General features: G+C 31.7%; 1 protein-coding gene across 1 annotated transcript; it reads right to left on the bottom strand.

The window, feature by feature from the left end:
• Positions 1 to 11,774: 11,774 nt before the first annotated feature.
• On the bottom strand, positions 11,775 to 12,503 carry LOC144549128 (uncharacterized). Its single transcript, XM_078297871.1, has one exon. The coding sequence runs from the start codon at positions 12,379 to 12,381 to the stop codon at positions 11,983 to 11,985; it is 399 nt and encodes a 132-aa protein (XP_078153997.1). The 5' UTR covers positions 12,382 to 12,503; the 3' UTR covers positions 11,775 to 11,982.
• Between the last annotated feature and the right edge of the window lie 14,137 nt (positions 12,504 to 26,640).

Genomic DNA, 26,640 nt, shown 5'->3' with positions numbered 1-26,640 from the left:
GATGGATGGATGGATGGATAGAAGGAGGAGGAGGAGAAGTGTAAGAGGGGTAGAAAATCATGAGTGCGTATCCTCTGAGATATCTTAACTTTTGCGTGACCGACGTGTCCGGTGCCTATTCGGGGGTGATGTAATGGGTCAATATTTGTGTGCTTTGAGATTTGTGTAGAACGTATTTAAACTGTTGGGATTTTCCATAAAGTCACGCAAAGTTTGAGATATCTCAGAGGATACGAATTCGAAAATCACTTGATCTAAAGATTTTAGACCATTCAAAAGTAGTGATTTTCTACCTATCTAAAAAATTTATTAAAAATGTAAATTTTAGTCTGCAAGTAAATTATCATATGCAAATCATGTTGAATGGTTCGGATTGATTATTCAGACTTTGAATAAGAATTGATCCGTAATAAAGAACAATCTATGCTATGCATAGTACCATAGTCTCACTCATATATTTTTTTTGACATGGTTGATTTACACATTATATATATGGGCTCCAGTGACCTTGGCATGTTGAAACAATATTATGAACACATTAATGAACAGTCTGAAGGCTTCATATTTTGTTTATTTTTTGGATTTTTCCCCTCAGTAACATACATTGCCTTAGAATTTTTATATTTTGTGTGTGTGTGTGCACTTGTTGATAATATTGTTCACTGATATCTTCTCAACAGTTTTTTTAAACTTGATGTAATTATAAGATTCGTATCTATCGCTCTGAACACTATTATGAACAATTTTGATGTTTGTTTATTTGTGAAGAATTACAGTATAGCATTTGTCCATTTCTATTCTGAGTCTCCTTTATTACTGAAAATACTACCAAATTATAGTTATTGTTTGCATAGAGTAATTTTAAGAGGACAAAATTTTGGTTTTTGCTAACAAACCATGAAAAAAATAGATACTTTTTTACCTTTTGGAATGTGTCTTTTTTTTGCCTTGCCTTGTAAAGTTTAGCAAATTAATAGGTGATCTTAAAATTTAGCTAATCTCCTTGTACGACAATATTAGATCTTTTTTTAGTGAGATTCAAGTGAAGAGGAAAATGCGAATAAAATCTGCACTTCATTTTGAATTTTAAGAAAGGATGATGACTTGGTTTATATGGGATTCTCTCCGATGGCTTTTTCTTATTAAGACTTTTTATGAAGCTTTTTCATGAAATTTGACTTACATTTTACGTCCTGACATAACTCGAATGAAGTTTCACTTTTTTATGTATCAAGATTTGTGAAGTTTGAATTTAGTTTTCTTATTAAAATGTGATGCAGGGTTTTCATTTCTGAAATTAGTTTTTAAAGATTGATTTTTAACTAATTTGAGTATTATTTAACACTATCCATTCAAAAAAATGTTGTTCAAGCCTGGTATAAATTATTTTTCTGGGTTTTCTTTTTGTTTCTTCGGTGAAAACACATTTTTACTTGTGGTTTTGAAGGCCCAATGATGCTGTAATTAGGATAAGAACGGAGATAAGAAAAAAAAAAGGTTCTCTGTTGGAAAGGATATGAATTTCAGTGGTTTGCTGCATGAAGGCAAAACTGCTCTGTTAAAATCTTTAGTAAAAATTAAGTCAGCATAGAAAAAAGAATGACAGCCATGGAATTTGAACCCATGCCCTTTCGGACCAGGACCTGAATCTGGCACCTTAGACCACTCGGCCAACATAAATGTTAATGGCACCTTGATCCAATTCTCATCGGAAACAGCCCCCCCCCCCCCCCCCCCCCCCCCCCCCCCCCCAAAAGTTTCTGTATTTTCTCAGGTACTTGACTCAACACAATTGAATGGATGGCCCAGATTTAAACTCAGTCGGTGCCTGCTCGGGATGGCGCAGGGGGCAGTATTATTTGTGCTTTGAGATTCGTGCCAAGTTAAAAATTCTAATTTTAGGCTATCCGATTCAATTGTACTCAGTCAGGTAACCTGAGAGGATGTGAATTCCCCCTCAAAAAGGAAGAAAAAAAAAAAGTAGGTGTTGACTTTGTTACAATATAAGCCATTGATATTTATATTTGTGTTGCAGAGACCTTGTGTTGAAAACTTGAAATACTATCAACTTTCTGAGGGCCTTCATAATATATGTTCTCTATTTATTATCTTTTTGTGATTCTTTCAATCATTATCTTTTGATTTGGTTTTGTCCATTTCGGAGTAGAGATTTGGTTTTGTTCTGATTTCTGAGTTATCTTTTTGAGAGTACATATTTTATTTTCATCAAGTAAATTGTTTCCCTTGAAAATTTAACCAAAGAGTGTAATATTTTTGTAAGCTGCTATGTTTGGGCTAAATGTATACCGGTACCAGTATGATTTTATGATGTGTTCGGCGAGTTCATATGCCATAGTTATTGCTGGAACAAGTCACATCTATTTTGAATTGTAAATGTCAGTTCATATGCCATAGTTATTACTGGTACAAGGCATGTAATTTTTATAGGGACCTCATAATAAATTGTGTTTATCTTTGAGTCTTTCGTGATCGTCTGAATTTTGTGATATATCTCCATTGTTTTCTTTATGATCATTCAATTGATTCTTCTAATTTGGTTCTCTTCAGGATCATTAGAACTACATTTATTATTGGAAATAATAATTTCCATATATTGTTAGTATCATCACTTGGGCATAATAATATTTGCTTTTTTATTTTTGTAGCAATTGGTTGTCTTTGTTTGACTTGGCATTTGTCAACTTCGCTAATATTTTGAAATAATTTAAGCGTAAACTTGTATAGTGCAATGTTTGATCTGCATCGAGATTATTTCGTCTGGTTTAGTATTTTTCAATTTTAATTGTAAGCACGAATTTTGGGACATATCAAACGGTCTAGATTCAACATTGGACAGAATTTGATCCGATGTCATTGGAAACAGATGGGTAAATTTTGTGAGGAATATTGTTTATTTTTAGGAGTATATTGATTATTTTGTCAGGAAGGAGACGGATAATTTTTTTTAAACTCATGGATTTAAATCATTGATTTGGTTGTTTTTAATATTTTTAAATGATTGCAGGTCCATAAACTTAATCAGAAAATACAAAATTGAAAGAATTTGCATCAATGCTTATAGGAAAGTTGTATGACCAAAATTTGGATGTTCTTCTATGACTGATTTGGAGACTTCTACATTAATGCATAAAAAAACTAAAATAAAATATTTTCCCATGGCTAATTGTTTTTTTGTTCTATGACCAAAAGATGTCTAATTTGTTTCTGTTATTGGGCTTGTTGGGCTTGCCTTTATTACTATTTTGTTTTCCTTAAAACTATGATTAACCAAAATCATGTATAGACGTCTATTTTTATTTACTGTACATTTGTTCTCAACTTCTCAATTCTCATACAGTAACTCTCTCCCAACGGATTAAATCACTATCCGATCTGCATTAAGCGCTCAGCTTTAAAATCCATGCTAGTCTGCTTCAATTTTCGTGCACACAAATCTTAATGTAGATTGGCCAATCATGACCTGCTCTATGGACTCAAATATTAAGTTTGAAGTCTTAACAGTTGATCTGAGCTGTTCAATATGGCCTCCATATGAATATGTACATATAAATTAAATTTTACATTTTTTTTAGAATTCTTTTACGAGTGAGTCTATGGTACTATGCATATCACGGGTTGTTACCGTGCTAAGGTTCTATATTCGAGTTTTCAAATCCCAACGGTCGATCCGAACCGTTCATCTTGTTCTCCATATTAATATGTGTTTGGAGACCAAATTTTACATTTTTTGAATTTTTTTTACTATTTTTTTAGATATTTAGAAAATCACTTGATCTGAAAATTCTGGACCATCCAAAAACAGTGATTTTCAATAAATCTAAAAAAATAGTAAAAAAATTTAAAAAAATGTAAAATTTGGTCTCCAAACACATATTAATATGGAGAACAAGATGAACGGTTCGGATCGACCGTTAAGATTTGAAAACTCGAATATAGAGCCGTAACACGGTACCAGATCGTAATATGCATAGTACCATAGACTCACTCTTCTTTTACTATTTTTTTAGTTGGGTAAGAAATCGCTTGATCTGAAAATTCTAAACCATTCAAAAATAGTGATTTTCTACTGCTCATTTAAAAAAATTCTTAAAAATGTAAAATTTAGTTTATATGTACAAATTCATATGGACACCATATTGAACAGTTTAGATTATTCCTTAGAAATGTTTTGTTCCTTAGAAAATTTAGTTACGGACCAATCCGCGCTATGCATACTACCATTGCCTCACTCATTTATTTTAATCCCATAGACTTAAATCATTGATTGGCTTATTTTATATATAATTTTGAAGGATTGTAGGTCTCGAAAATCACAAAATTCAAATTTTAAAGGAATTTGCATCAATGCATAAAGGAAAGTTGTATGACCAAAATTTGGATGTTCTATGACTAATTCGGAGACTTTTACATTAATGCATAAAGAAACTGAAATAAGGGAATTTCCTATGACTAAATTTGGGATGCTCTATGACCAAATTTGAAGACTTGCATTAATGCATAAAGAAATTGAAATTATTGATTATTCCTTAGAAATGTTTTGTTCCTTTTATGACAAAAAAAATTATCATCTATCTTCTTTTCCACAATATATATTATATTGAGTTGGATTCAAATGCCTCAATTATAGCTCACATCCTTATTTCTATTTCAAAGCTCAAACAGTTAATATGAACTACTCAATATGATCTCGATATTAAAATGCACTTAGAGATCAAATTTTATATTTTTTGGAATTCATTTACTATTTTTTAGACAAGTGTAAAATCATTGTTTTTGGAAATCCAAACTCTTCTAAAAAATAATAAATTTGTACCTATTTTTTCAAAATAGTAGAAAATTTTCAAAAAAAAAAATATAAAACTTGATATGCAAAAACATTTTAATATGAAGATTATATTGAGATGTGCAGATTGATTGTTTAGTTTTGAAAATGAAGATAATAATGTGAGGCACAATTGAGACATAAAAGACATGAAGCATTTGGATTTCTTTTTTTAAATACAACTAATTTTAATGATTTTAACCAAACAAGCACATAGAAGTTGGAATTTATAAAAAAACAATTCCACCGATTCCTTACCTCAGATCGGTGAAGCAAACACATTTCTCCCCACTGATCTTTTGCATTCATAGTCTGAAGCTCAATCTTCACCTTTGCCTGTCAGAGACAGAAGCTCCTGTCAAACTCATTGGACAGCGTCTTACCAGTCCAAAATCGGCATACCAGTGCAAAAAATCTCAACCTCTGTTCCTGTAAGCATGAAAAGTTTCTCAAAAAAGCTATACACATTTAATTCATTCTGGTCGAAACCAAACTCAGCCTAAATCAAACTCAGTCTGAATTGTACTGCTAAGTAGATGCACTAATTGTACGAAATATATGTTGATTGCTATAACTTTATTAGTATGTCTTATAAGAGGAGGAGATTTTGCTTATATTCTTTGCAGATGGGTGGAGCAAATACATTTTTCTTTTTACCAACTTTTTATTTCGGTGAAGTTGTTTTTTATAAATATTCAACTCCTATATACTGATAAAATTATTAAAATTTAGTTTTATTTTAATAAAAAAAAAGTCCAAGCATTTGAATCATCTCATTCTAAAAATAATAAATTCTGAAAAACAAAGGACTTCATAAAAAAAAATTAAATAAAATATAAAGTGGGGCAGCTTTTAATTTAAAGAAGCAAAGGAAATCTGAGAATTACTGCATGGGGAAGCTCATCATGTGGGTTTTGTACCTCACATGAGCCCCACATTTCTATTCATCAATCTCCATTAAAATAAATTATCTCATTTTCTCAGTGACCCTTTCTGTGTATTCATTCATGGAATGGGTCAGGAATTGTGGGAACAGTGATCTGCTACACAGATTGTCACATTTTACTTGCACGGGGATATTGCATTCTAATTAGAACAGTAGAGCATTTAAAAACCCAATAAAAATATTTACCACCATCTGTTTGTCCCTCTTGAGTAATTATTTTATTGTACTGTCTCTAAATCAGATTTGTATTGTCTGCAGTAGAGGGGAATAATCATTTCAATTATTTTATTTTTCTCTTTATAATAATGAAATTTAATTGGTTATTGTGTAAACAGTTGAAAGAAGAATTCAACATTTATAACATGTAAAAGGAAACAAATATGAAATGGAAAGGAGCCACTCCGAAGTCCAAGGAATGAGCAAATAAACCTGCTGTTATTCCAATAGAATAATACTGCTGTTATTCTAATAGAATAATAGGTATATGTTATTCCAATTCTACACATTCAGCCCTGTTCGGATGCATCTAAATTATGGGAATTTGGTGGGTATAGGATTGGCTTCCTCAACTTTTTTCCTACCCTGTTCGGATGACCCAATAATTTCTCAGTTGAACCCATATTTTTACCCAATTGGTTCCCATTTCAGTGTATTTTTTGAGGTTCAAAAACTCGGTCTCCAACTGAATTTGCATTTTCCCAACCTTCTCTCTCCAGCTAGAGCATATTGGAGATTGTGCAAATTTCTTCTCTCTCCTGCACGTGGCAGTGGCACCCTACTCTATTTATTTTTCTATTCTAAGGCACATTCTTCATCTGTATATACAGGATCCAACTAACATCTTATTTTTTAATGTGGGACTAATCAAAAGTTTAGATCCGGACCTTCTTTTTTATTTTTATTTTTATAAATAGGGCATGTGTACTAGTTGGCCTTGGCTATATAGAAATAATTAAATGCAATCAAGAAGTGAGTTATATAAATAAAGAGTTGTAATTTATTTAAACAACACATGTGGGACTAATTTATTAGATTGATCTGAACAACAGTCTTTTTTTTTTACAAATCACAGCAACTTTTTAAGATATAAGATTTATTAACAATTTCATTCAATTAATAAGTGCAACAACTAAAAATTCATTTTATTAAATATAACAGTTAGATTACATTCATCTCATTATATACAATTTATTTAGTTATCAGAATAAATATTTATATTTCATAAATAATAATTAATAAATATTTTTTTGTAATTACATATTTTAAATACTTGTTTTTATAAATGTTAATTTTTTTTAAATATTTTTAAATGTTTATTTTACCGTGGCTCAATTGGTTAAAAATAGAATTTCCTACATTCATCAATTCATTATAATTTTATAATAATTACTTTTTATATTAAGCTAATTGGTTAAAATTAATACAAACATAATGCTATACTATTCAAAAACAATAATTAAATAATAAAAAATTATTTATAACTAAACTAAACTAAAACAAATAAATATACATATTTTAAATAAATAAAGATTTCCCACAATTAATCCCATGATACAAACGAACACTCATTTTCTCATATTCCCATATTCCCATAATTAATCCCGTGCATTTCGTACCCACTTTTTCAAAAGTAAATTTCCATTCACATTCTCATTCTCATTTCGTAATCCTGTGACATCCGAACACGCCCTCAGGGTGTGTTCGCTCGCGTTACTGTTCGTGTGGGAAGTAAAAAATTCAACTTAATTTTTTTTTCTCACATAAACAGCAGTTCAAAATTTTACCAATTTTATGTCTACACCCATTTCCATCAGTGGGCCGAACAGGACCTCAATGTTTTCTATATGTGAAGTAATAATTTTATGTACGAATCTCAAGGAAGTTAAATAGTTGGAATCACAATAACATAAACTTGTTATTACATTGGAATAACGGCAGATTTATTTTCCAAGGAATGAAACTTGAGAATAAATATATGAAAGCATTCTTCTTCTTCTTCGAAGTCCTTATTCTCAAATAAGTTGGAGTAGGCTAGAAATGAAATCCAACCGGAATCAATAATATAAGAACTTCCCAGGAGGTCACCTATCCTAGTACTACTCCTGTCTAATTCGTGAATGTTTCATTTCCATAAAGAGGCTATTTTTTTACCGCTGGCTGGTCAAGCCTATCATGAACCCTCCTTCTTTTCCTAGCTTGGGACAAGCTGTGTAGAAACTACATAGGCGGAGTTCATAAATATATTAAAGCATACTATAAAAAAAAAATATATATATATATATATATATATATATATATAGATTGACTAATATGCTTTCGGTAGCACTTCGGCCGAAGTGCTAACGGTCCAAATTTGAAATTTCAAAATCCAAAAAGTCGATCTGAACCGTTCATCTTGTTCTCCATATTAATATGTGCTTGGAGACCAAATTTTATATTTTTATGAATTTTTTTACTATATATTAAGTCACTTTGAAAATCGCTGATCCAACGGTGGCTTAACAAAACAGTGCTACCGTTGGATCAGCGATTTTCAAAGTGGCTTAATAAATAGTAAAAAAATTCAGAAAATTGTAAAATTTGGTCTTCAAGCACATATTAATATGGAGAACAAGATGAATGGTTCAGATCGACTTTTTGGATTTTGAAATTTCAAATTTGAACCGGTAGCACTTTGGCCCATATGCTACCGAAAGCATATTAGTCAATCTCTCTCTCTCTCTCTCTATATATATATCTCTATTCTATTATTAAGCACGCTGGGTGTCCGATCCGCCAACGGCTACGATTGAGAGATGAATCTTCGGATTTGATCTCAGCTCTCCAATTACATATTTTGTCTTATTTTGATTAAATGCATCTTTTTTATGTATAGAAGTCTAAATTTAGTTAAAAACATACCCGCCACATATGCTGCCACACGATACGTTACAATTAAAATTGAATAAATTCTGAAATTTAGCGATATATTTATCTGTTTCCTTTTTTTTTTTTTGTTTCTATATTTCTCCTCTTCAATTGAGAAGACTCCACCTTCCATTTTCTTATTTATTGTTTCCTTACTTCTTCGTTTCTATACGAATCACAATGTAAATCATTTTTTTTTATTTCCTTATTTCTCTTTCTTTGTTTCTATACATATTGGTGTGAGCAATTTAGAATATATTTCCGATATAGAATATATCAGTGTGTGTGTGTGTGTTCTAAATTGGAAACAAAGAAAAATATAAATTGGAACGTGTGTGTAAATATATATTTTTCTTATAATATGTGTGTGTGTGTATATATCATATACATACACACGATAACACTTTTTATTTATGTTTTTTGATATCATATTATATGTTGATATTGAATTGTTGTATGATATTTGATATTAGATTCGAATCGAGCTATTATTTGATATCATTGGTACTTAAAAATAAAAAAATCATTACATCATCAAATTGTTATCAGAGATTACGATTAAAGTTAATTAAAAATACATAATCATATAAATTTTCTATTAAACTGTGTTTTAATTTTTAGATAATTATTATTTTCAATGATATATTAGTTTCTTATAATATGTCCCCGTTGCAACGCACGGGTATGATACTAGTATATATATATATATATATATAGAGAGAGAGAGAGAGAGAGAGAGAGATAGGCTAATGTGCTTCCATAAGCACTTGGCCCGAAGTGCTGTCACCCCATTTTCGATTTTTCAAAATCCAAACAATCGATCCGAACCGTTCATCTTGTTCTCCATATTAATATCTGCTTGGAGACCAAATTTTACATTTTTTGGAATTTTTTTGCTATTTATTAAGCCACTTTGAAAATCGCTGATCCAACGGTGAACCCCTGATTTTACTGTTTGGCAAGCCACCGTTGGATCAGCGATTTTCAAAGCGGCTTAATAAATAGCAAAAAAAATTCCAAAAAATGTAAAATTTGATCTCCAAGTAGATATTAATATGGAGAACAAGATGAACGGTTCGGATCGACTGTTTGGATTTTGAAAAATCAAAAATGGGGTGGCAGCACTTCGGGCCAAGTGCTTATGGAAGCACATTAGCCTATCTATATATATATATATATGAGTAAGGTTACCATACATTGCAATCAGGGGCGGACACAGGATTTTTGTCAGGGCGGGGCAATAATCGGATGCAAATAACTTATCGAGTACAATTCAACATAACAAAAAAAAATACCAATCAATATAATAAAAATCCTAAATTACTTGAAAAAAAATCAACAATTCAACATTTATAGGGAATTTGAAATTAACATTTTGGTTTAACTTGGCAGCCTCTGCCTTTGAATTCAAAAAAAAAAAAAAAAAAAAAAACATTTTGATTCAACTAATTTTCGCTATTTGGGATCAGCGCCTATTTGGGCTCCGCTAATTTGTTTCGCTCAAAGTTTATATGGGCTCCGTTCCGTCTATTAGAATTCCAGAATGGGCTATAGGAAAGCAATTTGAATTCCAGGGAGGGGCAGAGGTCCGAAAAACAGATTTTTTAGCACTATTTTTGAAAATCCAACGGGGGGCAGCTGACCCCCCCTGTGCTACAGTGGGTCCGCCCCTGATTGCAATGCATAGGCATATTTATGCATTGCACTATAAATTAATGAATTCAAAGTCCAAATGATCGATCCAAACTGTTCATCTTGTTCTCCATATTAATATGTGCTTGGATACCAAATTTTACATTTTTTGAAATTTTTTTACTATTTATTAAGCCACTTTGAAAATCACTAATCCAACAGTAACAGTAAAATCAAAAGACACCATTGAATCAACGATAGTATATTACTATATATATATATATATATATATATATATATGATTGCTCTGCCCAAGATAGTATATTACTACATTTTGTTCCTAGTTAGTTAACTACCTATCTCTATAACAGTGCCACTAACACTAATTTGAAGAAATAAATTTTTGTAAACTTCAAAGCTAAAGTGAAAAATCAAATTTTAGTGGGCTAAACAACAATGAAAAAAAAAAAAATACATTTCTTTAATCATATATTCAGAAGTTCATTTATTTATGGAGCAACTTTGTAGATGATCCCAAGCAAATAAGACCAAGTGCTAGCATTAAATGCTAATTGGACAAGTTCTGGTAAAACTGCTGCTGGTATCTGAAATTATGTGCCTCAAAACTGGGCAGAACATAAATGTTATTCAAAATTTCAGTGAGTACAACTAATAATTATATGAATTCATGAACCTTATCTGACCATTTGTATCTTTATTTCATGTTTGTTTAAGTTAGTGTTGATTTAAATTTTTTGCATCTGTAAATGATTGTATAAATTGTGTTTATAAATACTAGTAAAAATCAACACTAGCGTTCTTAGTTCACCATGGAAAATAACAGCTAGGGTATTAATTACATAATACTTCAAGGGTCACCCGAAAATATGCTAACTGGTATCAGAAATTACAAATGTTGCTACTGGTACACATTGTAATAGAAAATTATAGTCATTTTTTTTTTCATCGTAGCACTTCATGAGTCGTGAAGTCTCGAACTTATACTGGTAATATGGGATTCAACCAACTAGTGTGCACTTGACCCAGCAGATATATTTTGTGGTACAAACCTGAAATTTTTGAGCAATTTTTGCAGATTTCACTTATACGGTACAGTACAGGTCCAAATTGATCCTCAATTGCAGAATCATTTGACTAAATCCAGCTTTTATTTCTCACTGACACATTCAATGAAACCATTAATAAATGAAAAGCTGAACCTTGATTCATTTTTAGGCAAGCAAATCTCTAATCTAAGGAACTTAAGAAATTTAAAATATCCCATGAAAGGAATCACTTGAACCTAATTATTGTTTACATGTTGCTAGAGACAACACTGTACATTCTAATATTTGAGGCTGGTACCATGCCTGTACCAACCAGGTACAATAAAAATTCTCAGCGAATTATAAAGTGTTTGATTGCATCATGATTCGTGCTATTCAAAATTAATGTGACTATTCTTTTGATCTTGCCAAAAAAAGGTGGTACAGTTACATCAAATTGAAGAACTTCACCAACATTTTTTTTTTCCTTCTTCTTCCCAACAAATAAACAAATAACCCCCTCTAGTTCTGAAAAATACCAAAAACTTGACAAAAGGAAAAAAAATGAAAAAAGAATCAAATACCACCATCCAAGATTTGGTTCATGACTACGAATTCGTCCCCGGTTGTTGCCCTGGTAATTCTTTCTCCACCACAGGAGGAGCTCCGTTCGTAGTCTCCACCTCGACAGGTGGTGGCGGTTCTACCGTGGCGGGAGGAGGAGGAGGAGGTGGTGCCACGTGGCGAGGTCTGGGAATAGCCACATCCATTCTCCCATCAACACAAGACGCGCACTTGGTTTCAACCCAAGCTTCCAAATCATAGCGCCCGTACCCGAAAACAGTTCTTCGCCCGAAACAAATCCGACCCATGAACACCGCCAAGGCACCCAGCACAGTGATCACGGCCAGAGCTACAATCAACGGCCCGAATGAGTTCCCGCCGTACGATCGATGGATCACTGCCGTTGGCAAAGGTGGCGGAGGTGGAGGAAATGCTGCGTCCATTCCAGTGCAGAAAGAGAGAGAGAGCTCTCAGTTCTCAGAGAAGAGGAGAAAAGATTTGGGGCTTTTTTGAGAGAGAGGATCAGAGGTAAAAATGTTACTTAGAAGAAGTACGGTTTCGTTTTGAGCAGAGCTTAGCTTCGTTTTGAACAACCCAGGTCATGAGCGAATTCATAATACCTAAGGTACCTTAAATTTTGAGTTTAGATCCCAAACGTCCGATCTGCATCAGCACGAATATTAAAGCCAAGAATTGGCCCAGATTCTGATTGGACGGTCTAGATCGAAAATCAAACTTTGGGTCACTTCAGTGTATCGACTCGGCCATGAGCAGATGAGCTTCCCAGGTATTTCTCATATAATCAAAGGTACCTCAAATTTAGAGTTTGGATCCGAAACGTTCGATCTATTTCAGCACGAATTTTAAAGCAAGCCATGTCTCGGGTCGGATGGATCGAAACTCAAACTTTGAGTTACTTCAGTGGATCGGACTCGGACATGTGCAAATAGGGGTGTCAATGGGTACGGTACGGGTCGGGTGGAGACATTTTCATACCCATACCCATTAAAATTGACATTACCCATACCCTACCCATACCTATTAAAAATTGATCTTACCATACCCTACCCTTACCCGTTAATATTATCGGGTAACGAAACGGTAGCGGGTGAATAACGGATAATACTAGTATAATAATTAGTTTTATTATATTTTACAAATTAAACATCAAAAACTCATTCATTTTAACACATATATAATTGCATTTCTAATAAAAAATAAAATAAATGTGCAATCAATTCCAACTAAATTATTTTTTCATAAAGAATAAAAATTCAAAAACATGATTATACATTTAAGTGGGTTAGAAATTGAATTAAATATACATTTAAGTGGGTTGGAAATTGAATTGAATATATATTTGGATTTTATAATTACCCTATAGGGTAACGAATACGAAATAGTCATTACCCATACTCTTACTCATTTATTTAACGAAAAAAAATTCTCACCCATATCCATACCCAATAAGCTAACGGAAAAAAAAATTACCCATACCCGCCTTATTGAATACGATACGGGTTGGATAAACGGCTAAAAAGGTACCATTGACACCCCTATGTGCAAATGAGCTTCGCATGTGTTTCTCATATACCTAAGGTACCTCAAATTTAGAGTTTGGATCCTGACCGTCCGATCTGCATTAGCACGCATTTTAAAGCAAACCATACATTTCACCTTGGTTTTTATTGGATCGGACGGTCCGGATCAAAACTCAAACTTTGAGTTACTTTGGTGTACGGACTCATCCACTAGCAGATGAGCTTCCCAGATATTTCTCTAATGACTAATTTACCCCTGGAACAATTTGTCAAAAAAGAGAGAAAAAGCTTTCCATTTTTCACTGTGCCACTGCCACACTAACAGACTACACGTGCATTTTTCTCAAGTGCTGCAATATTTTTTTTTACTTATATATGGTTAAAATTTTGAATTCCATGTTATATACCATATACAATATAGAGTCGTATTTTATACAGCGCTGTTTAAAGTAAAAGTGATGCTGTTCAAAGCGGCGCATGGAAAGATAAATGAGAAAAGAGCAATTTATTTCGGTTACCAAGTGAGAATGGTGTGTTCTTCTTTTGTTTGTTTGTTTGTTAGAGAGAGAAAGGGAGGTTTAAATTGTATTTAAAGGTTGGAGGTTAGGGTTTAAGAAAAGTGTGACTGCGCATGAGAGAGAAAGAATTTGGTATTTTTAGGATTTTTGTTTATTTAATTGCTAGTAGTTTAAATTTGTCTGGAAATGGATTTGGAAGGGAGTGAGAGAGAAGAAAGATAAAGAGGAGCTGATACAACTCCCCAATTTGTTCCTCTTATTAGGCTATTGCCACGTCTCTAAAACTCTATATGAGAAATTGTATCCGGAATTTTTATTTTTACCATTAAAAAAAAAAGACAAACCAAATAACCACGAATTTGTAAATATTTCATTTTTGATACAACAATAATTATAAACTACAGACAGAAAAGTTGCATATAAATAACCACGAATTTGGAAAAAAAAATTTCCTGATCAAAGCCGTTGCAGCAAAGTTTGTGGGCCCTCAAAATTTGTTGGTCAATCAAAAAACGTTGAAAACAAAATTTTGATCAAAACGATTGGAAAAAAAAAGTTGTGGACACCCCATTTTTGTCTGCAGTTTGAAACTACGGTCGTGTCAAAAAAGGAATTTCTCTGATTTTGTCGTTATTTGTTTTTTTTAATGCTTAAAATAAAATTTTTGGTTTTAACACATCTTTGTTAATGCTAAAAGTTGCATATATCATAACTGCTTTTTTTTTAATTCTACGTATCATAAATGTCATTAAATATTGCACGTGAAATAATTTAAATGGATAAATATACATGTCATAACTAATAGGGTATTTTTTATTATTAAGTTTCGGATATCACATTACTAATTGTCATAATTACAACATTTTTTATTCAAATGATTGTATAGAACCTAAAAGGTGATGGTACGATAAGAATTAATTCTTTTTAACTAGGTCTGGATCAAATGACTATTTTTTTGTAATTTATTATAATTTGTGTATATGCAATCAATTTGTATTTAAAATGAATTAATATATTTTGATATATTTCAAATAATCTCACAAATATATTTGTTGATTAATTTGTATTAGTATGAGTAACCTCTGTAGACACTTAGTAGCCTCTTTATTAAACAACTATAGAGAAGTTTACTAGTATAGTCATCTGTTTGAAAAAGGTTTGTAAGAATGAGCACATATAGATTCTATGAAACTATTTCATCTATAGTATTTCCTGTGCATGTATGTCATACCCTTGACTAAGTTTCAAACAAGTCCTTTCTTTACTATATAACTATATATTGTTCTTTTGGTTAATAGGTATAATACTATTGTAATTTATTGCTACTTGTATTTATAGGTAAGGGAAATAAATCTGATGTTATTCCAATTTCAACTAATGATCTATGTTGAGATTCGCACATAAAAGTTCATACGTTCATTGAAAAATTTGAACGGTTAGAATCGGAATAGCAGGTTATTGTTATTTCCTTGAAATAACAGCTGATTTATTTTCATAGGTCAGAATGTCAGATATATGATATATCCAGCCTATTGTGCATGCAACATAATAAATGGCACAGGAGATCAAGAAAAGGAATAAAGTTGGTTGGTGATTTTTAAAAGTTTATACTGGAGATTGTACCAAAAGGATGTCCAAATCTTTGCATTTTTATAATTGTAAGATATTTCCCGGGATATGTGCAAAATTTGAATAGTATTAAAGCATGTTGCCATAATGACATTAGTACATAATCAATTAATCATGAAGAGATTGCTACGGAACGGAAACATGAATTTATGCAAGAAGGCCCAATTTTAGGCTGTATTATCGTAAACATTTAATATTTTTTGTTTGAAATTTATAAAATTAAAATAATTGTCAAAAATTGTCTTACAATATATAGAAAAAAATAAATAAAGGAGTATATCGGATTGAATAAATTTAGTAAATATTTAATAATTATTTCGTTTAAAATTTTATGAAATTAGAAGGACAGCCAAAATTTAGCTTACAATATAAGAAACCTATAAAATTCAACATTTAATTTATTTAGAATTTATTAAATTGAAACAATTAATTAACAGTCAACACTTAACTTATTATGTAACAAAACAGTAAAAAAAATATCAGACCGAGATATATTTTGCAAACATTTAATAGTTTTTTCGTTTAAAATTAATGAAATTGGAACGATATTTGAAACTAATTTTACAATATAGCAAACCATAAAAAACCATACCAGATATACGCCGATTTTTTTATATATATCCAAAACTTCAATCAAATTACAAAAAATAACCGAAGAACCGTTGAAATTTGATTTTTACCCAATCCGGTTATCCAATAACCGGATTTTATAGAAATGTCCGGTTAACCACTCCCCGGACTCAAAATGCACAAATCCGGTTAATGGTTAACCGGATTTGTGCATTTTGCCTTTTTTTTTTTTTTTTTTTTTTTTTTTGAAAACAGAAATTTTTTTATTTTTTTATTTTTTGTATTAAAATATTAGAAATATTGAATATATTTCTTTGAAAACAGATATAATACAATATAATTTGATTTATTAGAAAGACTGCAACAAATAACCCGGATCAATATTTTTCAGATCCGATTTTTCGCGGCTGTAAGAAAAATTAATATATTTCTTTATGTGTTATTGGAAAAAAATAAAAATAATTAGATTCTGAGTTATTGATCCCGGTTCAAAAGTCACTTCTAAGTAATTCAGAAAATATTGTGACCTTTCTAGTACATTTAATTAATAAAAAGTTATATCTATTTTTGAAAAAAAATCAAAAACTTTAATTTATTTAATTATTATTTTTCAAAAAGAATTCTCAAAATAGATACAACTTTTTATTAATTAAATGTACTAGAAAGGTCACAATATTTTCTGAATTAGCTAGAAGTGACTTTTGAACCGGGATCAATAACTCGGAATCTAATTCTTTTTATTTTTTTCCAATAACACATCAAGAAATATATTAATTTTTCTTACAGCCGCGAAAAATCCGATCTGAAAAATATTGATCCGGGTTATTTGTTGCAGTCTTTCTAATAAATCAAATTATATTGTATTCTATCTATTTTCAAAGAAATATATTCAATATTTCTAATATTTTAATACAAAAAAAATAAAAAATTTCTGTTTTCAAAAAAAAAAAAAAAAAAAAAAAAAAAAAGGCAAAATGCACAAATCCGGTTAACCATTAACCGGATTTGTGCATTTTGAGTCCGGGGAGTGGTTAACCGGACATTTCTATAAATTCCGGTTATTGGATAACCGGATTGGGTAAAAATCGAATTTCAACGGTACTTCGGTTATTTTTTGTAATTTGATTGAAGTTTTGGATATATATAAAAAAATCGGGATATACGTTTAGTAAACATTCAATATTTTGTCGTTTACAGTTTATGAAATCGAAATGATAGTCATAACTTTAACACCAAATTGAGATATATTTAGTATTTCACTGAAAATATATATATTTTTTAAAATAATATTTTGAATGAAGTTTTATTAACATAAAAAAAAATCACGTGTTTCTTCATTTAATTATTTTATTTTATCAAGCTGGACGTGAGGATATTTTATCAGTAGTTGAAATCCAATAAAAGAAATAATCAAGTACCAACCATTCCACAATAATAATAAAAACTTATATTGGGTTTGGGTATAATTGAGTCTGGGTGTTTTTGGGATCCTCTATGAGAGAGTAACTTAGACAATTGACAAAAGAGTAAGGCTTGGGTGCTATGGATAGCATAAGGACATCCGTGCTACGGCCTCAAAAACATATTGTATAAATTTCAAACTTTGATTTAAGCAGCTCAATAAATTGTTTATATAATAAACTTGTACAATACTAATTTTTACTATTTTTGAAATTTGTTTTACTATTTTTTATAATTTATGAAAAATGTCAAAAAAATAGCCTAAAATATTGACAATTTTCTTTTATTTTTAGACCATCTTTCATAAATCATAAAAAATAGTAAAATAATTTTCAAAATAGTAAAAATTAGTAACTTACAAGCTTATTATATAACTAATTTATTGATCTACTTAAATCGAAGTTTGAAATTTATACGATATGTTTATGAGGCTATAGCACGGATGTCCTTATGCTATCCATAGCACCCAATCCTTACTCTTGACAAAATATAAGATTTTGGTTATGGTAGTATGCATAGTGAATATTGATATGTACTATGATTAATATTTTTATTTTCAAAATTCTGACAATTGATTTAAACTATTTAAAAATGTACGCATAGATTAAACTTTATATCTTTTACAATCACGTAATCTAAATTTCTAGATCATTAAAAAATAGTAAAAATATCCTAAAGAATATATAATTAAGTCTGCAGTAATATAGTCATATGAAAATTATGTTGAACGATTCATATCAATTATTTGAACTATAAAATAAAAAATATTCATTCATAATACAAACCAATTTGCACTATTAAAAAACTATGCATATTATCGTAAGACCAAAAAGAAAAAAAATGTTGAATTTCATATGAAAATTATTCAGTTTATACGTCATCTTAGGTCACCATGGTTCTTATCTCCAAAAGAACCTATTACAAACCAGGAAGCCAATCTGCTCCCTTTCTTGAGAAAAGGAGGACCCTCCTATTCTCCATGTAACACCGTGAAAAAAAAAAAAAAAAAAAAAAAATTCCTAAAACGTTATAACGTTTTTAAAACGTTATGTAACGTTTTTCACTGTAAAACTTGATGAAAAACGACGATTTTATGAAGGCTGGATTCAATTAAAACGTCATAACGTTTTCAGAAAACGTTATAACGTTTTATACACCAAATTATGCGTTTTATACACTATTTCCTGCGTTTTTCACTAGCTGAATCGTTATAACGATTTAACAAAACGTCATAACGTTTTATCCGATAAAGTGAGGGTTTATTTAGCAAAAATTCCTGTTCTCTCTCCTTCTTTCTCTTCCTCCTTTCCCCTTTTTCTCTTTGGCCGCCCCAACAGAGAGACACGAGAGAGAGATAGAGAGTGAGAGAGAGAGTCTAATTTCCCGCGGAATTGGCCGAAACTTGAGAAAATCGTAGAGGAGCTCGAATCTCGCCCCTTCCTCCACTTGGTTTGGTAATCCCTCTTCTCGTTTGCTCTATTTTCTCGTCCCTTGATTTCTAGGGTTTCGGTGAAACCCGACCAAATTGAACCAAACTCGAGAATCAATGTCTTTGTTGCTTCTTGAGCGTTATTTGATTGATTTCATGTCTCAATTCCAACTAAAACCCGAATGGTGAGATTATCCCAAATTGATTAGGGTTTTGAACCAACTTTCGAACGAATTGAATTGTAAATGACCGTGATTACGAGTTTGAGTGAATTGAGACTTCCTTATTGCTATCTATTTGATATAAACCCCAATTGAGAAGAAATGTGACTTAAACCCTAAAAAAAAGGGTGAATTGCAAGGGTAAGATGGTAAAACGTCCGAATTTGTTGAATTGACCGTTTACGAGTATTAGAATGCGATTGGGTATAGGAATTATGAAATATATTGAAATTGACTTGCTATGCCATGTAATTTAGGCCTAGACCCGATTGACCGAGGATTAGCGGATTAGACGAGGTCGTCGAGTTTAGCGATACCGGATCCTACCCAAGTGCCCTACTTGATCAGGTGCGGGGGTTCACGGGATCTGTTTTGGATTCTATTACTTAGAATTAAATAACGGTACATGTATATATATATATATGTACTTATATATATATACCGATTGAATTGTTAATTGACTTATTGTGCATGACCTCATGTTGGATCTCTATTGTTAGCATTATTTGCAGCATTGCATGAAAATAAGTAATGATATAATTGAATTGATATGATATTGTTGATCTAGCATGTTGGTATTGTTATTCGATTGATTGTTCTATTGTTTTGATAATTGAATGGAACCACAGTACTGAAATGTGAAGAGGGCAGAGGATAAGTTAATTGTGAATGAAATGAGTGAATTGTAGGGACAATGTCTAGCTAGCTACTAGACTTTGTCTCAGGGCCCATATGCGCATACGGTGAATAACCCTAATGGTGGAGGGTATCGGTAACCAAGGAGAAAGGCAGAGCTAGGTTAACTGATACCAAAAAGGTAGAGTATAGCAGGAGGATTGAAACTGTGGATAATTGATTGTTATTGGTCTCTCTTTGGAAGAGTGACAACCCGTTGCATGATCGGGAGATATGCAATCCTAAATTGGAAATTGACGAATTGATATGGATGTTTGACTATAAACCAGACCAGAGAAATGTTAAGCCAAATGAGATGGATAGTCGATATCTATCAATTGTAACCGGACTTAGCAAATGTATATGTTATACCAAACCATTCTATGAATTCTTCGATTTCATTTGATTGTGATATGAGTTAGATTTCAATTGCTTCTATATATGTTGCATATGCATTTCTTTTATCGAATTGTTGAATTGAAACTCGTTGCAGGTTTATTTAGTTCCGGTAATGGATTTCTTACAAATCCAGTAGCCCTGACTAAATTCCGCACTGAGAAAACGGTTGACAAGTTTTCTCACCCCCTATCCCCTCGGGGAACTTTATTCTTTCGTATGTGTTTGCAGGTAAACGCGAATAGAAGGGATTCGAGTGCTCGACCAGTGAGGTTTAAGCCGCATAGCGATAGGGTATGCCTCACATTGAGTCCATTTTGATGTCGATAGGGTTTTGGTATGGTATTTGTGTATAACCTTGTTATCGGACCGTGTCGAGTGGTTTTGTAAACCTAATTGTATATTAAACGTTTACTGTGATTTAATATGAATTTTCTTTTATGTTTTAAACTGTGTATAAAATGTTAATGGGAATGGTTTATATTGATTTGGAAATATGGGGATCGATCGAGTTGAAATCGGGGAAGAGAAATGGTATAAAATGGGAATTGATTTGGGATTGTTTAATCTTTCGATTATATAGTTATTGCACGAATTTATACATATACTATTGAGTATAGTTTGATAATCTATAAATGTATTTGTATAAACATGATTTTAAATCGGATTAAATGATAAGTGGTGATGTTGTAAACCGATATTATGTTAGGTTTACACCGTAATTGCCTTGTGAATGTATAGTCATCTATATATTCACGGCGTAACTGCACGACCCCTAGTTCCGGGGTGTGACACTCCAATTCGAACCGTTCAACATTGATCAAACGGCTTCAATTTCTTTTTAACGTGGCACGAATCTCAAAGCATAAATAAATCAGATGTAATTGAAGCCGTTTGATCGATTTTAAACGGTTCGGATTGAAAAATAGGAGGGTCCTCATTTTCTTGAGCAGATTTCATTCCTACAAACCGGCCTAGGAAAAAATAAACGGAGAGTAGTCGTACGAGCAGGCCCAACAAGCCCAATAACAGAACGAATCACACAATATAACAATTGTCACATATATGGAAATAAGAATCATTCATTTGTTTCCGTTCGTCATACATTTTTTTTTTTTTTTTTGCTGCATTTTAAGCAACAAACCTAACTACTATAAAAATCAAGTGCAAAAGAATTAGTTGCTTCTGAGTTAAAATAAATTTATTTCAAATTCATTTAAAAAATAATAGAATATTTATTATTTAACAAAGTATTAGCTCATATTATATTATATGATATGTTTGAAATTAGAGGAAATCAATTATTTGAGAGGTTATTTTTTGCATATCTTTTCATAATATATTTGAACATAATATGAATTGTACATAGTTTTTATTCTCTAGGATTTTATTTTCAATTGAGAGTTTGTTTTGGACATTTTATATAAAAGAATGCAAAAGTTTTGACTCATATGTGATATTTTTTTAACATATAATTAATTTAAACTTATTAATTTTAAACAATTTTCATTTTAATATAGTAACAAAATAATTAAAGGGAATGTTGGAATGATAAGCTGAAACCAATTTACATGTAATCAAATATCAAATGATATACACTATAAATATATCTAGTGAATATTAAATATTATTTTTATTAAATTTATGAAATTGTTGGAGTTTGAAACAACGATTAGTGATATTTGTACTATCACTACACAACAAACAAAGATATGGAGATTCAGTGAAATATATAGTACACATTTAATATTTTTAAAAATTTATGAAATTGTAGTTACACTCAAAACTTAATTTAAAATGTAACAAAACAATAAAAATTTATATCAGGTTGAGATATTGTCACAACTCAGATTTTGATCATTCGGAGTGTGATTATAACATCATTGTCATACTTTTCTTTATTTTGTCAAACTAAGTTGTCAACAAAAATAAAAATTATAAAATGGAGTTCACTATAAAACTCAGTAAGCGGTTATTTAACGACGTGTTTCTTTATAATTGATTTCATTTAACAATCATTCAAACATGCTGAATTAATCCACACAAATACATATCAACTTATATATGCCTGCATATTTAACCGGTGATAGTACGTTAGTTTAGATTATCCATACAACAAGTCACACAATATCCACATAATTGGAAATCCCTACTCACAAATGATTCCTAATTTCCACAACACATATGTGTAATTCCTGCTCATAGGAGATTTCTACATTCTTATAACATATAATATTATTACATCCAGGGGCGGATCCAGGATTTCCGTTAGGGTAGGGCACTAAACGGGTTCAAATAATTATCGGGTTGAAATCCATTAACTAATTGGGTACTAAATAAAACAATCACCATGATAAAAGGAAAAATAACAAGGTAAATTGGTGGTCTTATGTTTACCAGTATAGGTTTATTGCATTGAATTTTGAGGTGAAAAATTCTCAATAGAGACTGAATGAAACCCTAAACCACTAGATCTCGAGCCATAATTAGGGAACTAAAGAACAATGAAATATGGTTTATCAGTACCAGTATAATTACCTATGCTGGAACCATTGTGTTGCAAAAAAGCAAAAACCTTTGTACCAGTTCTAAATAATTAACATTTACCCAAGTGCGAATCAAGAAGTTTATTAATTATTCAAATCCCTGATAAAGCACTAAAACCGATTAAATTTAATTGATAAAGCACTAAGGTGTGAAATTCAAGCAATAATTCACCAAACCATTTCAATTCTATATGAATCATGCAAACATTAATTCAATTGATTAATTAAAACTAGAAATTGAGATCTTACAACAAAAAAAAAGAAAAAAAGGAGAAGGGGCTACTGGTGCGTGAAGAGGGTGGGTGGAGAGAGAAGAGGCACGATTCTCTCTCTAGCGTGTTCGTGTGTTGAGTCGAAGGGCGGAGGCTTTTTCTTTCTCCAGCAAACGGAGGTCTTGTCCTTTCTCCAGTGAATAAGCGAGGTCTTCTTTTTTTATTTGCTCTCTGACTCCTAGCAGCAAACAAGAATTAGCAAATGAAGTCTCTTTTTTTTGGGGTTTTACTCTTTGGTCCCAACAGCACAAAGTATCAAATGAAGTCATTTTTTTATTATTTTGCTCTGTTAGGCGTACCGGATGATGCGAAGTCATCTTTTTTAATTAAGTAGCGAAAACGAGAAGTAGCGGATCGGATTTTTCTCCAGTGCAGTTAAATGGGCCTTGCTTATTTATTTTTCTTTGGGCCAGGGTTAGACACAGTATTAAATCAGGGGTAGGCACAGAAGCAAATATATACTGGGCCCAAAAAAAAAAATCCAATTTCAAGGGTAGGCACTTGCCTACCCCTGGGCCTTTATGGATCCGCCCCTGATCACATCGCAAATCAAATTCAACCTCAGACTCGCTATCTCATTAAATATGTCATTATAATTAAATACACAATACATCGGATTGTAACAACAATTAAAAATCACTGCAATGCAGTGAGAATTCCAATCAGATAGATAATCGATGGATAAGAAAAGTCAGAATTTTTAGAAAACATCTCCTTTTATTTTTTTTTCTCTCTTTTTATTTTATACGATTTTCATTTTTCTTCTGATTTGTGTCTTTAAATTTGGTCTGTTTAAACTTCTGAATAAGAGAAAGACTGATCCGTCTTTTTTTCTTTTTCCCTTTGCTGTTAGGGTTAATCAAGGAGGATGATTTATAATAGTTTAATATAATGGAGAAATTTATAGAGTGAGTCTATGGTACTATGCATATTACGATTTGGCACCGTGTTACGGCTCTATATTCGAGTTTTCAAATCCTAACGGTCGATCCGAACCGTTCATCTTGTTCTCCATATTAATATGTATTTGGAGACCAAATTTTACATTTTTAAAAAAAATTTTACTATTTTTTTAGATATTTAGAAAATCACTTGATCTGAAAATTCTGGACCATCCAAAAACAATGATTTTCAATAAATTTTAAAAATAGTAAAAAAATTTCAAAAAATATAAAATTTGGTCTCCAAACACATATTAGTATGGAGAACAAGATGAACGGTTCGGATCGACCGTTAGGATTTGAAAACTCGAATATAAAACCGTAGCATGGTGCCAAATCGTAATATGCATAGTACCATAGACTCACTCAAATTTATATATATCCCCATCAAAACTTCTCTTTTTAGATATTTTTCCATTGAAACTTAAAATTTAGTTATTTCTCCACTAAAACTCAATTTTTTTTATTTATATCCCCATCTCTTAATTTAATCAATTAAAATTTGATATTCATATTTATAAAAAATTGAAAAGACTGTTTTACCCTTCATAAAAATTACTGTGCTAATCTCCCTCGTCGTTTATCTTAACCTTATGTTTTCATCTTGGAATCGAATCCTCTGCCCCCTTGTGGGCAGGATTTTCCTGCCCACAAGTGTAAGATCGAATCTGAACTGTTAGATTTTGTCAAAATTCGTGTTGATAGATCTTTGGATTAGCGACTCCGTTTATTAATCAAATACTCCGTTAATTTTCCTCACTCTTCGCTTTCTTGTTTCTTCCCCAATTAAACCCGCTGGCATATCCGTATCCCCCAATTTTATTTCTCGTGCTCTGCTAGAGAAGCACGGTAGACACACCGCTGCCCTCCCCGAACCCACCGACCGTGCCTTCTCCGTGCTCTCCCTCCTCGATCCTCCTGACTGTGCCCTCTTCCGCTCTTCGTGCTCTCTCTATACCAATTTGGATTGTTTTGCTGGAGAAGCTAAAAAAAATGGTCCCCTCCTCCCTTCATCCTGGTCGTCGCGCCATCTCTTTGCCTCTCCCTGTGCGGCTGAGCGTCACCTCTCCTTCTTGAACTGAGAAAGAGCCAACAATGAGTTATTAAGTTATGGGTTTTTATTTTCAAGTAGACTCTGGTCTAGTAACTATAATGAAATGCAAGATATTGATTTGAAGTAAATCGTATTTTTCATTGAATTAATATCCAATTAGAGTTGAGCTTGCAAAGGTAAACTATTTGTTTGTTCTAACCCTCAATTAGTATGTTAGAATAATGTGTCCGGTCAATTAGTATATCAATCGAAGTTTCACTGACCTCTAACTCTCAAAGACAAACTCAATTATAAATAGAAAAAATGTTAAAGGATATAGATGGTGGAAAGTAATGGAGATGCAAATATATTTTTATGTTCTAGTTAGCATTCGTTAATTTTGGTTTTATTTTTGTAGGTATAGTAGTCTTTGCATGAAGGCCATGAAAATTGTTGATAATTTCTGTAACCCCTTGGAATTGTATACCATTGCTAGTGAAAATCTTGAGTCGTGCTTCAACGAAATAGATGAGGTTGCTAAGAGTATGAAGGCTGATATGTCATCCAAGCATGTTGGTGACACTGCTGACCAGATTCTTATTGGAAATGGAGAAGGTATTAAGGAGATTAACTACCAAGACCCCCCTCAATCATAGTGCAAAGGGAGGAGAAAACCTCAAAGTTTAAACATCCAATTGAGTAAAAGATGAGAACTTGCACAAGGAAGAATTGAAATTGGAGTCTGAGTGAGATACACTGCAAGGAATTTAGGATCATTTTGTAATGGTTGTAGTTAATTAGGTGCTTTTGTAATATTTGGGGTTATGTTTTGACATGTCATGCTTAGAACGAAATGGATGAATGTTGCTAAATGTTTGAATGTTGGATGTTTTGAGTAGATTCTGTCTTGCTTTGTTTGAACCAATATTGAGGGCATAAAAGTCTTTTTATAGAATTCGAATTATCATGTTGTTGCGGATCATAAGCACAAACATTTTGCATGTACCATTGTTGGATACCAGTGATATTGGTTGTTGATTCAGCATGATATTTCATTTTACATCTTTCATTGTATTTCATGATTTGGTACAGATCAAGATCCACAGGTTTGAACTTTGAACCAAGCTGCAGTACTCAGTCTGCAAGTTCCATTATAATCCTGCTACTACTATGTCCTATTCATTTTTTTAATGAAACTAGAAGTACAATATAATAAATGTTTTGAAGTATAACTATGTCATATTCATTTTTTTTTATTTTGCTAATTTGTCCTTTTTAGGGTAAAATGGCAACTGCCACCTTACAATTTTCATTAATAAGGAAATAATATTTACACTAATATTTGCTCCCCTATTTATATAACAGCCCGGAAACTAGAAATGAGATTTTTTTTTTCTAAATAAATCTCCATCCTAATTACAATCACAACCCAGAATCCAGAAATGGTTTTTAAAGATAAATCTCCATCCT

This window comes from Carex rostrata, chromosome 34 (genome assembly GCF_964058835.1).
Source record: "Carex rostrata chromosome 34, lpCarRost1.2, whole genome shotgun sequence".
In the NCBI taxonomy this organism is placed as follows: Eukaryota; Viridiplantae; Streptophyta; class Magnoliopsida; order Poales; family Cyperaceae; genus Carex; species Carex rostrata.
Note: the sequence above shows the minus strand (reverse complement) of the source record. Positions and strands in the feature narration are given on the sequence as shown.